The 17,535-nt window shown below is 44.5% G+C and overlaps 2 protein-coding genes across 11 annotated transcripts in view; both read left to right on the top strand.

Moving 5' to 3' along the window:
* Window positions 1-17,535, top strand: part of LOC109900157 (histone-lysine N-methyltransferase 2C) — a 104,062-nt gene that overhangs the window by 86,086 nt on the left and 441 nt on the right. The window contains exon 12 of the mRNA XM_031835020.1: window positions 15,743-16,999. Within this exon, the coding sequence (XP_031690880.1) occupies window positions 15,743-16,999 (1,257 nt within the window). The remainder of the gene's footprint in view (window positions 1-15,742; window positions 17,000-17,535) is intronic.
* The window catches only part of LOC109899297 (histone-lysine N-methyltransferase 2C), a 114,063-nt gene continuing 113,360 nt past the window's right edge, over window positions 16,833-17,535 (top strand). For all 10 annotated transcript variants that reach the window (XM_031836271.1, XM_031836273.1, XM_031836269.1 and 7 more), the window contains exon 1: window positions 16,833-16,999. The gene's annotated coding sequence lies outside the window, so the exon portion shown is untranslated. The remainder of the gene's footprint in view (window positions 17,000-17,535) is intronic.

Below are 17,535 nucleotides of genomic sequence, written 5' to 3'. Positions count from 1 at the left end.
CCACTGCCAGATTTCTGGATAGGGCTGCGCTCAGAGTTTCTTGCCTTGGCAAATCTCGCTGTTAAGACACTGATGCCCTTTGCAACCACGTACCTATGTGAGAGTGGACTCTCGACCCTCACTAGCATGAACACTGACTGTGTGTGGAAAATGATTTTAGACTGACACTCTCCAATACAACCCAACATTGCAGAGTTATGTGCATCCTTTCAAGCACACCCTTCTCATTAACCTGTGGTGAGTTATTCAAAAAATTTAAATTCAACAAATAAGGTTTTATATGTAAGCAAAATGATTGATTATTATTATTTGTGACCTGGTCCTATAAGAGCTTTTTGTCACTTCCCCCAAGCCGGGTTGTGACAACTCACACTCATTCTTATGTTTACTAAATGTATTGTATAGTGTGTGTGTGGCAGGCTTACAATGATGGCAAAAAACAACATTTGAGAGTGCGCTGACCCTGGTGCTAGAGGGGGTACGCAGCTGGAGGTTGAATGTTTGAAGGTGTACGGGACGATAAAAAGTTTGGGAACCACTTGATTATGTTGATTATGTAGAATGTCGTTGTAGTCTTGTTGACTATGTGGAATAGTATTGTAGTCTTGCTGACAATGTGGAAAAGTGTTGTGGTCTAACTGACTGTGGAATAGTGCTGTGGTCTAGTTGATGACTCTGGAATAATGCTGTAGTCTAGTTTTTGACTGGAATAGTCGTGTAGTCTTTGCATTCGTGTGTAAACATGTTGTTGTGTTGACTATGGAACAGTGCTGTAGTCTTTGACTTTGACTATTTTAACATAACATTTGAACAAATAACAATTTGTACACACAATGCCTTTATCAAACAATACTGTTTCACTACGCATCAGTGACATGGCAGGAGATGGTTTGAAACAATTACTGCTTTGCATAAAAGCCCCTGAATTCTATGCGTTACAGCTGGATGAGTCAACAGCTCCTGGTATATGTCCGGTACGTTTATGGTGGGTCAATTAAGGAAGACATTCTACAGTGCTGTAGTCTTTGACTTAGTTGTGTTCTTGTTGACTGGAAAATAGTTGTGGTCTTTTTGACTGTTGACTATGTGCTGTAGTAATGTTGACTGTGTAATAGGGTCATTGTCTACCTGACTATGTGGAATAGTGCTGTAGTCTTGTTGTTGACTATGTGGAATAGTGCTGTAGTCTTGTTGACGATTTGGCTCAAACAAACTGGCCTGATCACATTTTCTGGACAATAACTAATTGGGTTTGGGGTTTTGTGAAGTGTTTTTGGAGGATGCAGTTAAATTCTGCCGATACTCAAACGGATGGTCCACACAGCATTGTCTGAATCCCTTCCATCCACTCCATCTCTCTGAGCCAGGCAGCGAGTGGTGGGAGAGAAATGCATCAATTACTGGCTTCCTGTATTCACAGAACCAGCTGGTGACCTATCATGGGCTGGCCCCACCAGCTAAAAGCCAATCTGATTTCCCTCGAAGGCGTTATTACCGGGCCTAATGAAAATGGACCCTGTTCCCAACCCACTTGGCACCCAGATGAATTGCGGCGTGGATTTGTTGTGATTTCCCCCTTTCTCCTCCTCTCCTCTCCCTGTAGCCACCCCATCACCCTTCTCCAATGCCTTTTTGGTGTGTGTGTAAGAGGAGGATATGAGGGATTGTGTTAGTGTGTGCAAGCGGGATGCACATGCATGTATGCAAACGCATCAGTGTGTGTGCACGCATACAGTGGGGCAAAAAAGTATTTAGTCAGCCACCAATTGTGCAAGTTCTCCCACTTAAAAAGATGAGAGGCCTGTAATTGTCATCATAGGTACACTTCAACTATGACAGACAAAATGAGATTTTTTTTCTCCAGAAAATCACATTGTATCATTTTTTATGAATTTATTTGCAAATTATCGTGGAAAATAAGTATTTTGGCGAATATAAGAGTAAAATGATTCAATGTGCGCACTCGCTACATGTAGTTCTTCCTTTGATCTCAAAACAAGCACATCTGTTCATGTTGTTAACACAGTCCAGTTCAATCGAGTGGCACAAATCCATATTTGCATATAGGTCTATTTGCATATAGGCCTACTGCAGTTCTGATTGGTTATTGCACACCGGTCTGTGTCTCACGACTGTCCGCCTTACCTATTTCTCTGTCTTGTTCGTTCCCTCCCTCCCATTCCCCCTCCCCTGCCCTCTATTTCTGTGCTGCTCATAGGAGAAGAGGTGGAAGGTCTCTCCTTGGGCACATATAGGCTGAATGCCTGGGACTGGGTGATGACGGGGATGTGTTCTAGAGAGGCGGAGACAAGAGATGGGGGGGGGGGGTCACTGTCGCTCAGTCAGATGAGTTTTGACTAAGCCCCCTTTTCACACTTTATATCCTGTTGGCTCTATTATTTCTCTACCGGTCTTATCTCACTTTCTCTCCCTCCCTCTCTCCGGGTCTTCTCTCTTGCTTTCTACATATGCCCTGTCTCTCGATCTAGCCAGCGCAGCTGAGGCTATGGTGTTGTGTGTGTTTCAGTGTGATTGGAACTTCAGCACCTTTTTTTTCTTTTTTTCTCTCAACCACTCCAGACAATGGGCGCTCTTGCCTCAATGTCAAGGGTGTGATTCAAGCAAGGGCCTTTTTATTGCAGGCTGTGTCCCAAATAGCACCCTATTCCCTATGTAGTGCATTACTTTTGACCAGGGCCCATGGGGACTATTATTATTATTTAGGAAAAAGGGTGCCATTTGGGACACCGCCTGCTTTTCACAGAGCCAAGTACTGACCGCTCCCTTTGTATTACATTAACTACATCATTCTAGTGGTAGTCTCATCTAGAGGTCGACCGATTATGATTTTTCAACACCGATACCGATTATTGGAGGACGAAAAAAGCCGATACTGATTAATCGCCCGATTTTTTTTATTTTTATTTTTAATTTGTAATAATGACAATTACAACAATACTGAATGAACACTTATTTTAACTTAATATAATACATCAATAAAATCAATTTAGCCTCAAATAAATAATGAAACATGTTCAATTTGGTTTAAATAATGCAAAAACAAAGTGTTGGAGAATGTATCAAAAGCTAACGTTTAAGTTCCTTGCTCAGAACATGAGAACATATGAAAGCTGGTGGTTCCTTTTAACATGAGTCTTCAATATTCCTAGATAAGAAGTTTTAGGTTGTAGGAATTATAGGACTATTTCTCTCTATACCATTTGTATTTCATTAGCCTTTGACTATTGGATGTTCTTATAGGCACTTTAGTATTGCCAGTGTAACAGTATAGCTTCCGTCCCTTTCCTCGCTCCTCCTTGGGCTCGAACCAGGAACACAACGACAACAGCCACCCTCGAAGCAGCGTTACCCATGCAGAGCAAGGGAAACAACCACTCCAAGGCTCAGAGCGAGCGAGTGACGTTTGAAATGCTATTAGCGCACGCTAACACACCAGCCTCATCTCGGGAGTTGATATGCTTGAAGTCATAAACAGCGCAATGCTTGACACACAACGAAGAGCTGCTGGCAAAACGCACAAAAGTGCTGTTTGAATGAATGTTTATGTGCCTGCTTCTGCCTACCACCGCTCAGTCAGATACTTAGATACTTGTATGTTCAGTCAGATTATACGCAATGCATGACACGCTAGATAATATCTAGTAATATCATCAACCATGTGTAGTTAACTTGTGATTATGATTGATTGTTTTTGATGAGATAAGTTTAATGCTAACTAGCAACTTACCTTGGCTTACTGTATTCGCGTAACAGGCAGTCTCCTTGTGGAGTACAACAAGAGGCAGGTCATTATTGCGTTGGACTAGTTAACTGTAAGGTTGCAAGATTGGTTCACCCAAACTGACAAGGTGAAAATCTGTTGTTCTGCCCCTGAACGAGGCAGTTAACCCACCGTTCGTCCCTAGGCCATCATTGAAAATAGAATGTGTTCCTAACTGACTTGCCTAGTTAAATAAAGGTATACAAAAAAATGGCAAAATCCCCGTCCAAAAATACAGATCTCCGATTGTTATGAAAACAACTTGAAATCGGCCCTAATTAATCGGCCATTCTGATTATTCGGTCGACCTCTAGTCCCCATCTGCAGCTACCAGAAATACAATGCAGCACTATTGACTTGTATGAGAGGTCGAGTATTTAAAGTTACATTCCTACAAACTCTTACCAAAGGTGAAACTTGATTGTAAATAAAGAACACAACGTGTCACTGTCAACCATATGATCGAAGCAGCAATGAGACACGGCTAGTATAGATAGATGGTCGATAGATACTTTAGTGTATATAGTAGTATGTGGACACCCCTTCAAATTGGTGGATTTTAAACAATTTCAGCCACACCCTTTGCTGACAGGTGTAAAAAAAACAAAAAAACATTTCACCTTTATTTGTATTATTATTTAATAAAATGTTTACCCCCTTTTCTCACCAATTTCGTGGTATCCAATTGTTAGTAGTTACTATCTTGTCTCATCGCTACAACTCCCGTACGGGCTCGGGAGAGACGAAGGTCGAAAGCCATGCGTCCTCCGAAACACAACCCAACCAAGCCGCTCTGCTTCTTTAACACAGTGAGCATCCAACCCGGAAGCCAGGCGCACCAATGTGTCGGAGGAAACACCGTGCACCTGGCGACCTGGTTACTGCACCCTGCCCGCCACAGGAGTCGCTGGTGCGCGAAGCGACAAGGATATCCCTACTGGCCAAACCCTCCCCAACCTGGACGAAGCTAGGCCAATTGTGCGTCGCCCCACGGACCATCCTGGTCGCGGCCGGCCGCGACAGAGCCTGGACGCGAACCCAGAGTCTCTGGTGGCACAGCTAGCACTGCAATGCAGTGCCCTAGACCACTGTGTCACCTTTTATTTAACCAGGTAGGCTAGTTGAGAACAAGTTCTCATTTGCAACTGCGACCTGGCCAAGATAAAGCAAAGCAATTACAATATAGCAATTAAACACTGGAATGGTACATGTGCAGAAGATGAATGTGCAAGTAGAGATACTGGGGTGCAAAGGAGCAAGATAAATAAATAAATAAATACAGTATCGGGATGAGGTAGGTAGATAGATGGGCTATGCACAGGTGCAGTGATCTGTGAGCTGCTCTGACAGCTGATGCTTAAAGCTAGTGAGGGAGAGATGAGTCTCCAGCTTCAGAGATTTTTGGAGTTCTTTCCAGTCATTGGCAGCAGAGAACTAGAAGGAAAGATGACCAAAGGAGGAATTGGCTTTGGGGTGACCAGTGAGATCTACCTGCTGTAGTGCTGGCTACAAGTGGGTGCTGCTATGGTGACCAGTGAGCTGAGATAAGGCGCTGCTTTACCTAGCAGAGACTTGTAGATAACCTGTAGCCAGTGGGTTTGGCGACGAGTATAAAGCGAGGGCCAACCAACTAGAGCGTACAGGTTGCAATGGTGGGTAGTGTATGGGGCTTTGGTGACAAAACGTATGGCACTGTGATAGACTGCATCCAGTTTGTTGAGTAGAGTGTTGGAGGCTATTTTATAGATGTCATCTCCGAAGTCTAGGATCGGTAGGATGGTCAGTTTTACGACGGTATGTTTGGCAGCATGAGTGAAGTATGCTTTGTTGTGATATAGGAAGCCAATTCTAGATTTAATTTTGGATTTGAGATGCTTAATGTGAGTCTGGAAGGAGAGTTTACGGTCTAACCTAGGTATTTGTAGTTGTCCACGTATTCTATGTCAGAGCCATCCAGAGTAGAGGTCGACTGATTAATCGGAATGGCCGATTAATTTGGGACAATTTCAAGTTTTCATAACAATCGGAAATCGGTAAATCGGTCCAGAGTAGTGATGCTGGGCGGGCGAGCGGGCAGTGATCGGTTGAAAAGCATGCATTTAGTTTTACTTGAGTTTAAGAGCAGTTGGAGACCACAGAAGGAGCGTTGTAGTATGGCATTGAAGCTCGTCTGGAGGTTAGTTAACACAGTGTCCAAAGAGGGGCCAGAAGTATACAGAATGGTGTCGTCTGAGTAGAGGTGTACCAGAGAGTCACCAGCAGCAAGAGCAACATCATTGATGTATACAGAGAAGAGAGTCGGCCCGAGGATTGAACCCTGTGGCACCCCCATAGAGTGCCAGAGGTCCGGACAACAGGCCCCCCGATTTGACACACTGAACTCTATCAGAGAAGTAGTTGGTAAACCAGGCGAGGCAATAATTTGAGAAACCAAGGCTGTCGAGTCTGCCAATAAGAATGTGGTGATTGACAGAGTCGAAAGCCTTGGCCAGGTCGATGAATACCGCTGCACAGTATTGTCTCTTATTGATGGCGGTGATGATGTCGTTTAGGACCTTGAGCGTGGCTGAGGTACACCCATGACCAGCTCTGAAACCAGATTGCATAGCGGAGAAGGTACGGTAGGATTCGAAATGACCGGTAATCTGTTTGTTAACTTGGCTTTCGAAGACCTAAGAAAGACAGGGTAGGATAGATATAGGTCTGTAGCAGTTTGGATCTATAGTGTCACCCACTTTGAAGAGGGAATGACCACGGCAACTTTCCAATCTTTGGGAATCTCAGACGATACGATAGAGAGGTTGAACAGGCTAGTAATAGGAGTTGCAACAATTTCAGATTGTCTAGCCCGGCTGATTTGTAGGGGGCCAGATTTTATATAAAGTATAAAATCGAGTACACAGCCATGCAATCTCCATAGACAAACATTGGCAGTAGAATGGCCTCACTGAAGAGCTGAGTGACTTTCAACGTGGCACCGTCATAGGATGCCACCTTTCCAACAAGACAATTTGTCAAATGTCTGCCCAGCTAATGCTGCCCTGGTCAACTGCTGTTATTGTGAAGTGGAAGCTTGTAGGAGCAACAACGGCTCTGCCGTGAAGTTGTAGGCCACAAGGTCACAGAATGGGAGTGCTGAAGGGTGTAGCGTGTAAAAATCCTCTGTCCTTGTTTGCAACACTCACTACTGAGTTCCAAACTGCCTCTGGAAGCAACGTCAGCACAAGACCTGTAGCGTTCGTTGGGAGCTTCATGAAATGGGTTGCCATGACCGAGCAGCCGCACACAAGCCTAAGTTCACCATGCGCAATTGGACTCTGGAGCAGTGGAAACATGTTCTCTGGAGTGATGAATCATGCTTCACCATCTGTCAGTCTGATAGACTGATGAATTTGGGTTTGGTGAATGCCATGAGAATGCTACCTGCCTGAATGCATAGTGCCAACTGTAAAGTTTGGTGGAGGAGTATTGGTCTGGGGCTGTTTTTCATGGTTAGGGCTAGGCCCCTTAGTTCCAGTGAAGGGAAATCTTAATGCTACAGCATACAATTACAGTCTAGATGATTCTGTGCTTCCAACTTTGTGGCAACAGTTTGGGGAATGCCGCAAAGAGGGGACCAAAGAGGGGACCAACCCCATATTAATGCCCATTTATTTTTTTAGAAGATGTTTGACGTGCAGGTGTCCACATACTTTTGGTCATGAAGTGTAGATTTGTATTCTATAATTAAGCAAGAAGACCTGAGGGAGTGTAATATATAGCCAATACACCATGGCTAAGGGCTGTTCTTATGCATGATGCAATGCGGAGTGCCTGGTTACAGCCATTAGCCGTGGTATATTGGCCATATACCACAAACCTCCATAGTGTGTTATTGCTATCGTGAAAAACCACTCTAAAATGTGCAGTTTTGACACGCAACACAAGGCCACAGATGTCTCAAGTTTTGAGGGTGTGGGCAATTGACATGCTAACTGCAGGAATGTCCAGCCAGAGTTGTCTCTACCACAAGCTGCCTCCAACGTCATTTTAGAGAATTTGGCAGTACGTCCAACCTGCCTTACAATAACAGACCACATATAACCACGCCAGCCCAGGACCTCCACTTCAGGAGTCTTTATCTGCGGGATCGTCTGAGAACAGCCACCCAAACAGCAAATGAAACTGAGGAGTATTTCTGTCTGGAATAAAGCCTTTTTGTGTGAGAAAACAAATTCTGATTGGCTGGGCCTGGCTCCCGAGTGGGTGGGCCTGGCTCCCAAGCCCACCCATGGCTGCGCCCCTGCAAAGTCATGTGATATCCATAGATCCTAATGAATTTATTTAAATTGACTGATTTCCTTATTTGAACTGTAACTCGGTAACATGTTTGATATTGTTGCATTTTATATTTTTGTTCAGTATAAAATAATATATGCCATTTAGCAGATGCTTTTAAACAAGGCAACTTACAATCATACATGTATAGATTTCCATATGGGCAGTCCCACATTGAACCAACATTCTTCACTTTTTCTCTGAAAACACAGCCTGACAGCATAATCAGATAAATGAGAATGGAAGTGTGAAGGGAATCCAGTCTTGTGCCTGTCTGTGCTCTCTGATGGTGCTGAGATTTACGGATCTCTTGGGGGGGGGGGAAGAGACATCTCAGGAGACAGTGGCGGTTCTGCCACAAGTTAAAAATAACTCCCCGGGCTCAGCCAATGGGATGCTTTGTCCTCGTTGCCCTCTTCTTCCGTCTGTGTTAGCCGAGCGTAGATGGTGGTAGCAGCAAAGAGACGGAGATGGAGAGATGCTGGTGTATTTACCACTAGTGCATAAAAAAAGGCACTTTCTCCATCTCTCCCCCCTCTGTCTGTCCTCTTGCTTTCACCTTCGCTTTTTCCATCTCACCCCCCTTTCTCTCACACACACACACACACACATCTTTCTGCCTCTACAATAGTGGTTCCCAACCTTTTTTGGTTTCTCTACCACCTGAATTTTGAATTTTGAACTGAATTTTGCTCTGCCTGCAGTGTCCTTGAAGTTCCCTGTCGTGCATTTTACCAGTAAACCTATGAACTAATGAGTTTTCCTTTTTTACAAGGAGCGCCTAAGTTGAAAAATGTTGGCTCACACAAAGACATTTAGGGGCACAATGAAAAATATTTTAGATGGTAAAGATAGAATCCTTCATTTTCCTGGTAGATACGTTTGCTCGTAAATAAAAATTTGAGGTGTCACAGCAAAATTTTCAGGCATGTTTATGCAATGTCTAATTTTTTTTCTCACTGAGCAAAATATCAGGTCTGCTGAGCGCAAACTTGAACATTGTGAAAATTCTGTGCAACTTCTGTTTACTGTGAGCACTGAGACTGTACCCACTAAGTTAGTTTTAACAGTGGTCAAGTCGGCTACTTGTGGCTATTTGATCATAATGTAGGCCTACCAGAGTGGTCTACCATCAAAAACTATGGAGAAAATGCATCCTATAACATTTTAACATGGAAATAGTCCAACATTCCATGAGACGTTTGGAAAAAAAAACATGCAGGGCTTGACATTAGGGCTGTGACGGTCATGACATTTTGTCAGCCGGTGATTCAAGCAAATAACTGCTGGTCTCATGGTAATTGACCGTTAATGAACATAAACACATCTCCTGGCTTCCACGCATAGCCTACAAGCCACTGTTACTATCCCCCACAGTACAAAAGTTGACCTATTCTGTGTGAGAAATAAATATTCCAATCATAGTCTGGGACAGTTGTGGGATGCGATAGATCCCAATTTAATATAACCACTCTAGCATCAAAAATCCTGTTTTAAGCAATGAGCCTTACGCAACAGATGAGAGCGTTTAGCTTAAAATGTTGATAAACTATTAGGCTATTTCTTAACATAAAAAGCACAGCAATGCAGACACGGCAGTAGGCCATATGCACGAATGTTCCTTTAGCAGGAAAACACCGTTCTTAAAAGTAAACACAAATGTGATTGTGCATGTAATGCTTTTATTATGAAGGTGCATTTTTATGGTGAAAAATGATCTTCCCCAAACTTAACTCACGTGCTGAGTGTATGCTAGTTAGGCTCTGCACCTGTTGTAAAGCGGATTAATGTGCTTCATTTTAAGAAGTTACTTGTCGACTTTAGTTATGATACAAACCATTCACAAGTGATAGGCTAATATTGTCACCATCACACTATACTTGATATAATCTTGTCTTAAAACTATTTGCAACTAGCAATCCCGTATCCGCGAGCGTAATCATAGCCTGCATTACCATAACGCAACTTTTCCTATTCATGAAAATCGCAAATGAAATAAATATATTCAAACACAAGCTTAGCCTTTTGTTAACAACACTGTCATCTCAGATTTTCAAAATATGCGTTACAGCCAACGCTAGACAAGCATTGGTGTAAGTTCATCATGGCATAATGCTATGCTAGGCTCTGCTGGCAGCAGGCAACATTTTCACGAAAAATAAGAAAAGCAACCAAATTTAAATCATTTACCTTTTGAAGAACTTCAGATGCTTTCACTCAGGAGACTCCCAGTTAGATAGCAAATGTTCCTTTTTTCCAAAAATAATATTTTTGTAGGCGAAAAAGGTCCCGTTTGTTCAACAGTTTTGGCTGAGAAATCGACCGAAAAATACTTAAACTATAACGCAAAACTTTTTTCAAAATTTGCTCCATAATATCGACAGAAAATTGTTTAGGATCCATCCTCAAGGTGTTTTTAACATATATATTCGATAATATATCTGTTTAGGCAATTGTTTTCTCATAAGAAGTGATTGGAAAATGGCTACCTCAGTATTTTACGTGAGATTTTCTCCGGGAAGACACCATGTGACCACTCGCCAAATATGGTCCCTTACAGCTATTCTCCAATGGAAATGCCTAAAAAGATGTAACAATGCTGTAGACACCTTGGGGAATGCGTGGAAAACGTAAGCTAATTCGTAGCTCATTCACAGCCATATAAGGAGTCATTGGCATGAGGCGGTTTCAAAAAATGCGGCACTTCCTGATTGGATTTTTATCTGGGTTTCGCCTGTAACATCAGTTCTGTGGCACTCACAGACAATATCTTTGCAGTTTTGGAAACGTCAGTGTTTTCTTTCCAAAGCTGTCAATTATATGCATAGTCGAGCATCTTTTCGTGACAAAATATCTTGTTTAAAACGGGAATGTTTTTCATCCAAAAATTAAAATAGCGCCCCCTATATCCAACTAAATAATATATGTGTGAAATGTGTTTTACTTTAGAATGGACCCTTCATGCCCCTGTCTCGGAAAAAATCGGCATTGAAAAAAGGCGGGAGTCAGAGACCACTATGATGTCACATCAAATGTGTTTGATGGATCGCTGGAAAAGATTTAGGAATAGGCTTTTGTAGACTACAGTCCAAGCTATGTCTTCCAGTGGTGCGACTGCTGCCGCCATCCGAAGTCTGGTTCATCCTTGGGAGCAATTTCCAAACGCCTGAAGATACCACTTTCAACTGTACAAACAATAGTACACAAGTACAAACACCATGGGACCACGCAGCCATCATACTGTTCGGGAAGGAGACGTGTTCTGTCTCCTAGAGATGAATGTACTTTGGTGCGAAAAGTGTAAGTCAATCCCAGAACAACGGCAAAGGACCTTGTGAAGATGCTGGAGGAAACCAGTACAAAAGTATCTATATCCACAGTTAACGAGTCCTATAATGACAACCTGAAAGGCCGCTCAGCAAGGAAGAAGCCACTACTCTAAAACCGCCATAGAAAAGCCAGACTATGGTTTGCAACTGCACATGGGGACAAAGATCATACTTTTTGGAGAAATATCCTCTGGTCTGATGAAGCAAAAATAGAACTGTTTGGCCATAATGACCATCGTTATGTTTGGAGGAAAAGGGGAGGCTTGCAAGCTGAAGATCACCATCCCAACCGTGAAGCACGGGGGTGGCAGCATCATGTTGTGGGGGTGCTTTGCTGCAGAAGGGATTGGTGCACAAAATACTGAACATTTATGGGCAGAAATGAAAAAGCATGTGCGAGCAAGGAGGCCTACAAACCTGACTCAGTTACACCAGCTCTGTCAGGAGGAATGGGCCAAAATTCGCTCAACTTATTGTGTAGATTGTGGAAGGCTACCTGAAACGTTTGACCCAAGTTAAACAGTTTAATGGAAATGCTACCAAAAACTAATTGAGTGTATGTAAACTTCTGACCCACTGGGAATCTGGAAATAAAAGCTGAAATATATAATTCTCTCTGCTATTATTCTGACATTTCATGTTCTTAAAATAAAGTGGTGATCCTAACTGACCTAAGACAGGGAATTTTTACTACGATTAAATGTCAGAAATTGTGAACTGAGTTTAAATGTATTTGGCTAAGGTGTATGTACACTTCCGACTTCAACTGTACATCAATTTTTTGACTTATACATATATCTATCCATTGATTCTTGAAGCATTTAATGTCTAAATGCCTCGTGAGCTTAGTTCAACTGTCACATTCCATGAGGACACAAAATATAAGCTTGTTTTTCTCCAATGTTTTTTAAAACATTGTAAATGTAAACAAACATTGTATAGCCTCATAACATAGTTAAAACAATACTTTTATGTAATGGATTGTCAGTCCTTGCATCCATAGCTCTGTCTAATCTGAGCGTGGTTACATTTCTCCATGCCCATCCCTCAGCATTTTACCAAAACAGAGGCGGGGTGCCCGTTTTGTTGTTTCATCTGTAGATTTGCCTTTTAAACAGCTTAATATTTTCAAGATATCAATGTGTCACCAACAAAAAGGTTAACAATAGACCTATAGTGAATGCAGCATATGTTATTAATTTTTCACATGTAAATTGCACTTTTCAGTTGTGCTGAAATCGTGCCATTCCATGGGCACAGCATTTATTTTTCAACTCGAATCAATGAGCCCAATCAGTCCTCATGACGACAAAACCATTAACAACAGAGTAGGGCTGGCTAATCAGTCCTTAGTTTTGGGGTTATGCTCAGGTAAAACAATTTGGCTAATCTATACGTTCATATTTCCAAGTCCTATTCTTGAAGGTCAAGTTCATTGGAATGACTGGTATTCTGATGGACATTGGTTGTTAATGTAAAGATATAATTTAATCGTATTATATGTAGAAGAAGCCTACATAACCAACCCATAAAGCCTACATAACCAACCCATTTACATCCATTGAATGGATGTAATGTAAACTTTAGCTATGTAAACTTTAACATTGATTTATCCTGCAATAGATGTTCAATTGGTAACATACATTTTTGTCTTCTTCTAATGCCTCTTAAGGGGAAAGTAATCTAAAAGTAACAGAATGTAATCTGATTACATTACAGAGTTTGGTTAATCCCAAAGTTACTTTACTGATTACAATTTTGGACAGGTAACTGTAACGGATTACATTTAGAAAGTAACCTACCCAACTCTCATCTATGCACTTAAATAGCGAATGGAGGACGCTTTTCCCATGGTTCATTTTCATTCCAGCCAGGTAGGCTATACGCCTGTTTTGAAGATCAGCGATCTGTTTAAATTGAAAAATAAATATAGTAGGCCTAGCCTATAGAAATCTGCTGGATCCTCTTTTTAATAGAGGCCATCACTCTGTTTTCTCACGCAATTGCATAGCCTATAGAAATAATGCGCAACATGAGCTCTTTGGCTCTCATGAAGTGTTTAATTAGATTTTTGATTTACATTTGCATTGATGTCAAGAGTGGTTAGAGGAACAATCGACTGCTGAGTACCAGGCAGTTAGCAAGTTTGGTAGGCTGCTAATGACCATCAGCAGCATCAGAGCTTGGAGAAGCCTAATTACAGTGACTAAACGGACACATGGAATTTGACTGCCTTCATGACTCGAGACCGCCGGTGTGGTGGTAATACGGTCACTGTAACAGCCTTACTTGTCATGAACCTGTTTATCCACTTATCCTTCAGACAAGGATGTGACCGAAAATGTGGCATTTGATGCAAGAAACCACTTTACAAAATACAATGCATCATTATTCCCATACCATTATTACAGAGAATAACACATCATGCTACCCTAGGCCTATTGGCTACTTCGCTTATTCAAGCCTGTCTTAAAATACAAGACTGCCCCTTTAAGACAAAAAAAGCTCTTTGCCTGACTCACAAGAGCACTCCCCCTTTGCTGACTACAAATTATCTTTAACTGGGCTAATAACTCACTAAATAGCAAAGGATATGAACAAATGTGCACACATGGCTACATGTAGCTCTGGCTTTGTTCTCAAAACAAGCGCATTTACTCGCACCACTAATGCTGTAAACACAGTCCAGTTCAAAGTCAATGGCACAGATCCATATATGGCAATGGTCTATTTGCATATAGGCCCACTGTAGCTCTTGTTGGTTATGGTGCACCAGTCTTTGTACGGGCCTGAGTCGTGCCTGTCCATGCAATGGAATCCAACTTAGATGCGTTCTGCCTACAACAAAATCTCTTGCATAGTTCGTTTGGCATACTAAGTCTTGTATGGTTTGTTTTGTTTCGGTATGTTCCATTGAACATGGCTAATGCGTTGGTTCGATCACAAATTCCACAGTTAAGGGAATCGTTGATAGTGTTAACTAAGGCAGAAAACTCTAGAAAGTTGAGTGAAGTTTAATCTATTGCTTCTCAGCGCGGGTTGATATTTCCTCTGTGCAGCACTCCCAGGGAGCTGCGCGCCTGCATGCAGCTTAGAGGGAATGTTGCTGTAGAACCGCGCCTATCTAAACCTCCCATTTGAGGTGTGGTAGTGCTAGAGTACCAGGTGGGTCCTCTGAGGCCTCAGGTACAGATGATTTAACTTTGAATTCCATGACTCTCCTCCTGTGTTCTGTCCCCCCCATCCATTTCACTGTAAACCCTATTTAGTTTGCTTTCAAAGAAATCTTGAGCTCTGTTTTGACATGGGAGTTTATCTGCACCGTACTGTTGTGGGGGTGCCATGCAAAGCCGCACTGCAAAGCCTAAGACTTTCATTGCAGGCCAAACACAGTGGGATTGTTCAAACTCCTCTCATCTCTCTCTCTCACCCGATTCGCTGGGATTTTTATTTTCTGCCTGAAAACATCGCCTTGGTGTTCTAACGAGTAAACGGGGGTTGTCATGGTGACTCCTCCCTCTTTGGGTTTTACTGCATGTGCTTCTGCTCCTCCAATGCGAGGAGGAGAGCAGAGGGGTGAGAGGGGGTGAAGATGGAAGGAGAAGAGACAGAAATGGAGAGTTGAGAGTGAAAGGTCGTTGCAGGGGAAATGAACTAGATTGTTTCGGAAAATGGAAAGAAACTGATGGGCACTTTACCCCAGTAGTCTTTTTTGCATTGATGTAGACCTAGATAGTAGATGCAGTGAGTCTTGAAATGAAGCTTATCATGTTAATGTCTCATTTCACACATCCCTTCCTTATTAAAAAATTACCAAGTCTTCCTATAGTGGATGGAGTTCTAGAATGAATACTAGAATGTAGTCCTGTATCACTGCTATAATCATGATGCAATGTGGAGAAGTATTGCATGACTGTCATCGGGGAGGACTTGGATCAAACTGAAAATTGTCAATTAAATTAGGCAATGTTTATAGAGGGAACACTAAGTATTGAGTTATTGAACCAGCTGGGGTTTGGGCTTTGGGTTGGGGAGGGCGGGGAGTTGCAGTACCTTGGAGGAAGATGTTCCCTAATTAACTTGAGATTAGAGCCTAATTGGAAGGGCTGTGAATTGTTGAGTGGGGACTCAATTTCCCATTGTCTATTCTCATCTATTCCATTGTCTCATGGCCAGATTTTCAATAGGACCAAATTTTACTCTCATAACAGATTTTCCAGTTATTTTCAGTGACATTTGGATGGAAGCCTAGTTTTGTGAGAGAAGCAGAGCTCTCAATCAAATTGTGACTTAGTTGTTATTTCCTGTCTTCCAGATGTCTTTATGGCTGTGGTGGAGGAGGAGGTGTCCCTGGAGGAGGAGGCGCGTCCAGGCCCTCGGCTGGAGGAGGAGGAGGAGGCGCGTCCAGGCCCTCGGCTGGAGGAGGAGGCGCGTCCAGGCCCTCGGCTGGAGGAGGAGGAGGAGGCGCGTCCAGGCCCTCGGCTGGAGGAGGAGGAGGAGGCGCGTCCAGGCCCTCGGCTGGAGGAGGAGGAGGAGGCGCGTCCAGGCCCTCGGCTGGAGGAGGAGGAGGAGGCGCGTCCAGGCCCTCGGCTGGAGGAGGAGGAGGAGGCGCGTCCAGGCCCTCGGCTGGAGGAGGAGGAGGAGGAGGAGGAGGAGGAGGCGCGTCCAGGCCCTCTGCTGGAGGAGGAGGAGGGGGAGGCGCGTCCAGGCCCTCGGCTGGAGAAGGAGGAGGAGGAGGCGCGTCCAGGCCCTCGGCTGGAGGAGGAGGAGGAGGAGGCGCGTCCAGGCCCTCGGCTGGAGGAGGAGCGTCCAGGCCCTCGGCTGGAGAAGGAGGAGGCGCGTCCAGGCCCTCGGCTGGAGGAGGAGGCGCGTCCAGGCCCTCGGCTGGAGGAGGAGGAGGAGGAGGCGCGTCCAGGCCCTCGGCTGGAGGAGGAGGAGGAGGCGCGTCCAGGCCCTCGGCTGGAGAAGGAGGAGGAGGAGGCGCGTCCAGGCCCTCGGCTGGAGGAGGAGGAGGAGGAGGCGCGTCCAGGCCCTCGGCTGGAGGAGGCGCGTCCAGGCCCTCGGCTGGAGGAGGAGGCGCGTCCAGGCCCTCGGCTGGAGGAGGAGGCGCGTCCAGGCCCTCGGCTGGAGGAGGAGGAGGCGCGTCCAGGCCCTCGGCTGGAGGAGGAGGAGGCGCGTCCAGGCCCTCGGCTGGAGGAGGAGGAGGCGCGTCCAGGCCCTCGGCTGGAGGAGGAGGAGGCGCGTCCAGGCCCTCGGCTGGAGGAGGAGGAGGAGGCGCGTCCAGGCCCTCGGCTGGAGGAGGAGGAGGAGGCGCGTCCAGGCCCTCGGCTGGAGGAGGAGGATGAGGAGGCGCGTCCAGGCCCTCGGCTGGAGGAGGAGGAGGAGGCGCGTCCAGGCCCTCGGCTGGAGGAGGAGGAGGAGGAGGCGCGTCCAGGCCCTCGGCTGGAGGAGGAGGAGGAGGCGCGTCCAGGCCCTCGGCTGGAGGAGGAGGAGGAGGCGCGTCCAGGCAATCGGCTGGAGGGGGAGGAGGCGCGTCCAGGCCCTCTAAAGGAGCCTAAAGTGTCTCCATCAGGTACAGTATAGAAAACCATTCGACACTGAGTGTACAAAATATTAGGAACACCTTCGTGCACTCTACAAGGTGTCGAAAGTGTTCCACAGGGATGCCGGCCCGTGTTCACCCCAATGCTTCCCACAGTCAAATTGGCTAGATGTCCTTTGGGTGGTGGACCATTCTTGATACACATGGGAAACTGCTTAGTGTGAAAAACTCTGCAGATTTGCAGTACTTGACACACTCAAACCGGTGCGCCTGGCACCTACAACCATACCCCATTCAAAGGCACCTAAAATCTTTTGTCTTGCCCATTCACCCTCTGAATGGCACATATACACAATCCATGTCTCAATTGCCTCAATGCTTAAAAATAATTATTTTACCTGTCTCCTCCCCTTCATCTACACTGATTGTAGTCGTTTTAACAAGTGACATCAATAACATTTCATAGCTTTCACCAGGATTCACCTGGTCAGTTTGTCATGGAAAGAGCAGGTGTTCCTGATGTTTTGGTGCACTTGTGTATGCTTTAAAATCACAATGTCTAAGTA

The sequence above is a fragment of the Oncorhynchus kisutch genome, linkage group LG11 (assembly GCF_002021735.2).
Source record: "Oncorhynchus kisutch isolate 150728-3 linkage group LG11, Okis_V2, whole genome shotgun sequence".
In the NCBI taxonomy this organism is placed as follows: domain Eukaryota; kingdom Metazoa; phylum Chordata; class Actinopteri; order Salmoniformes; family Salmonidae; genus Oncorhynchus; species Oncorhynchus kisutch.
Note: the sequence above shows the minus strand (reverse complement) of the source record. Positions and strands in the feature narration are given on the sequence as shown.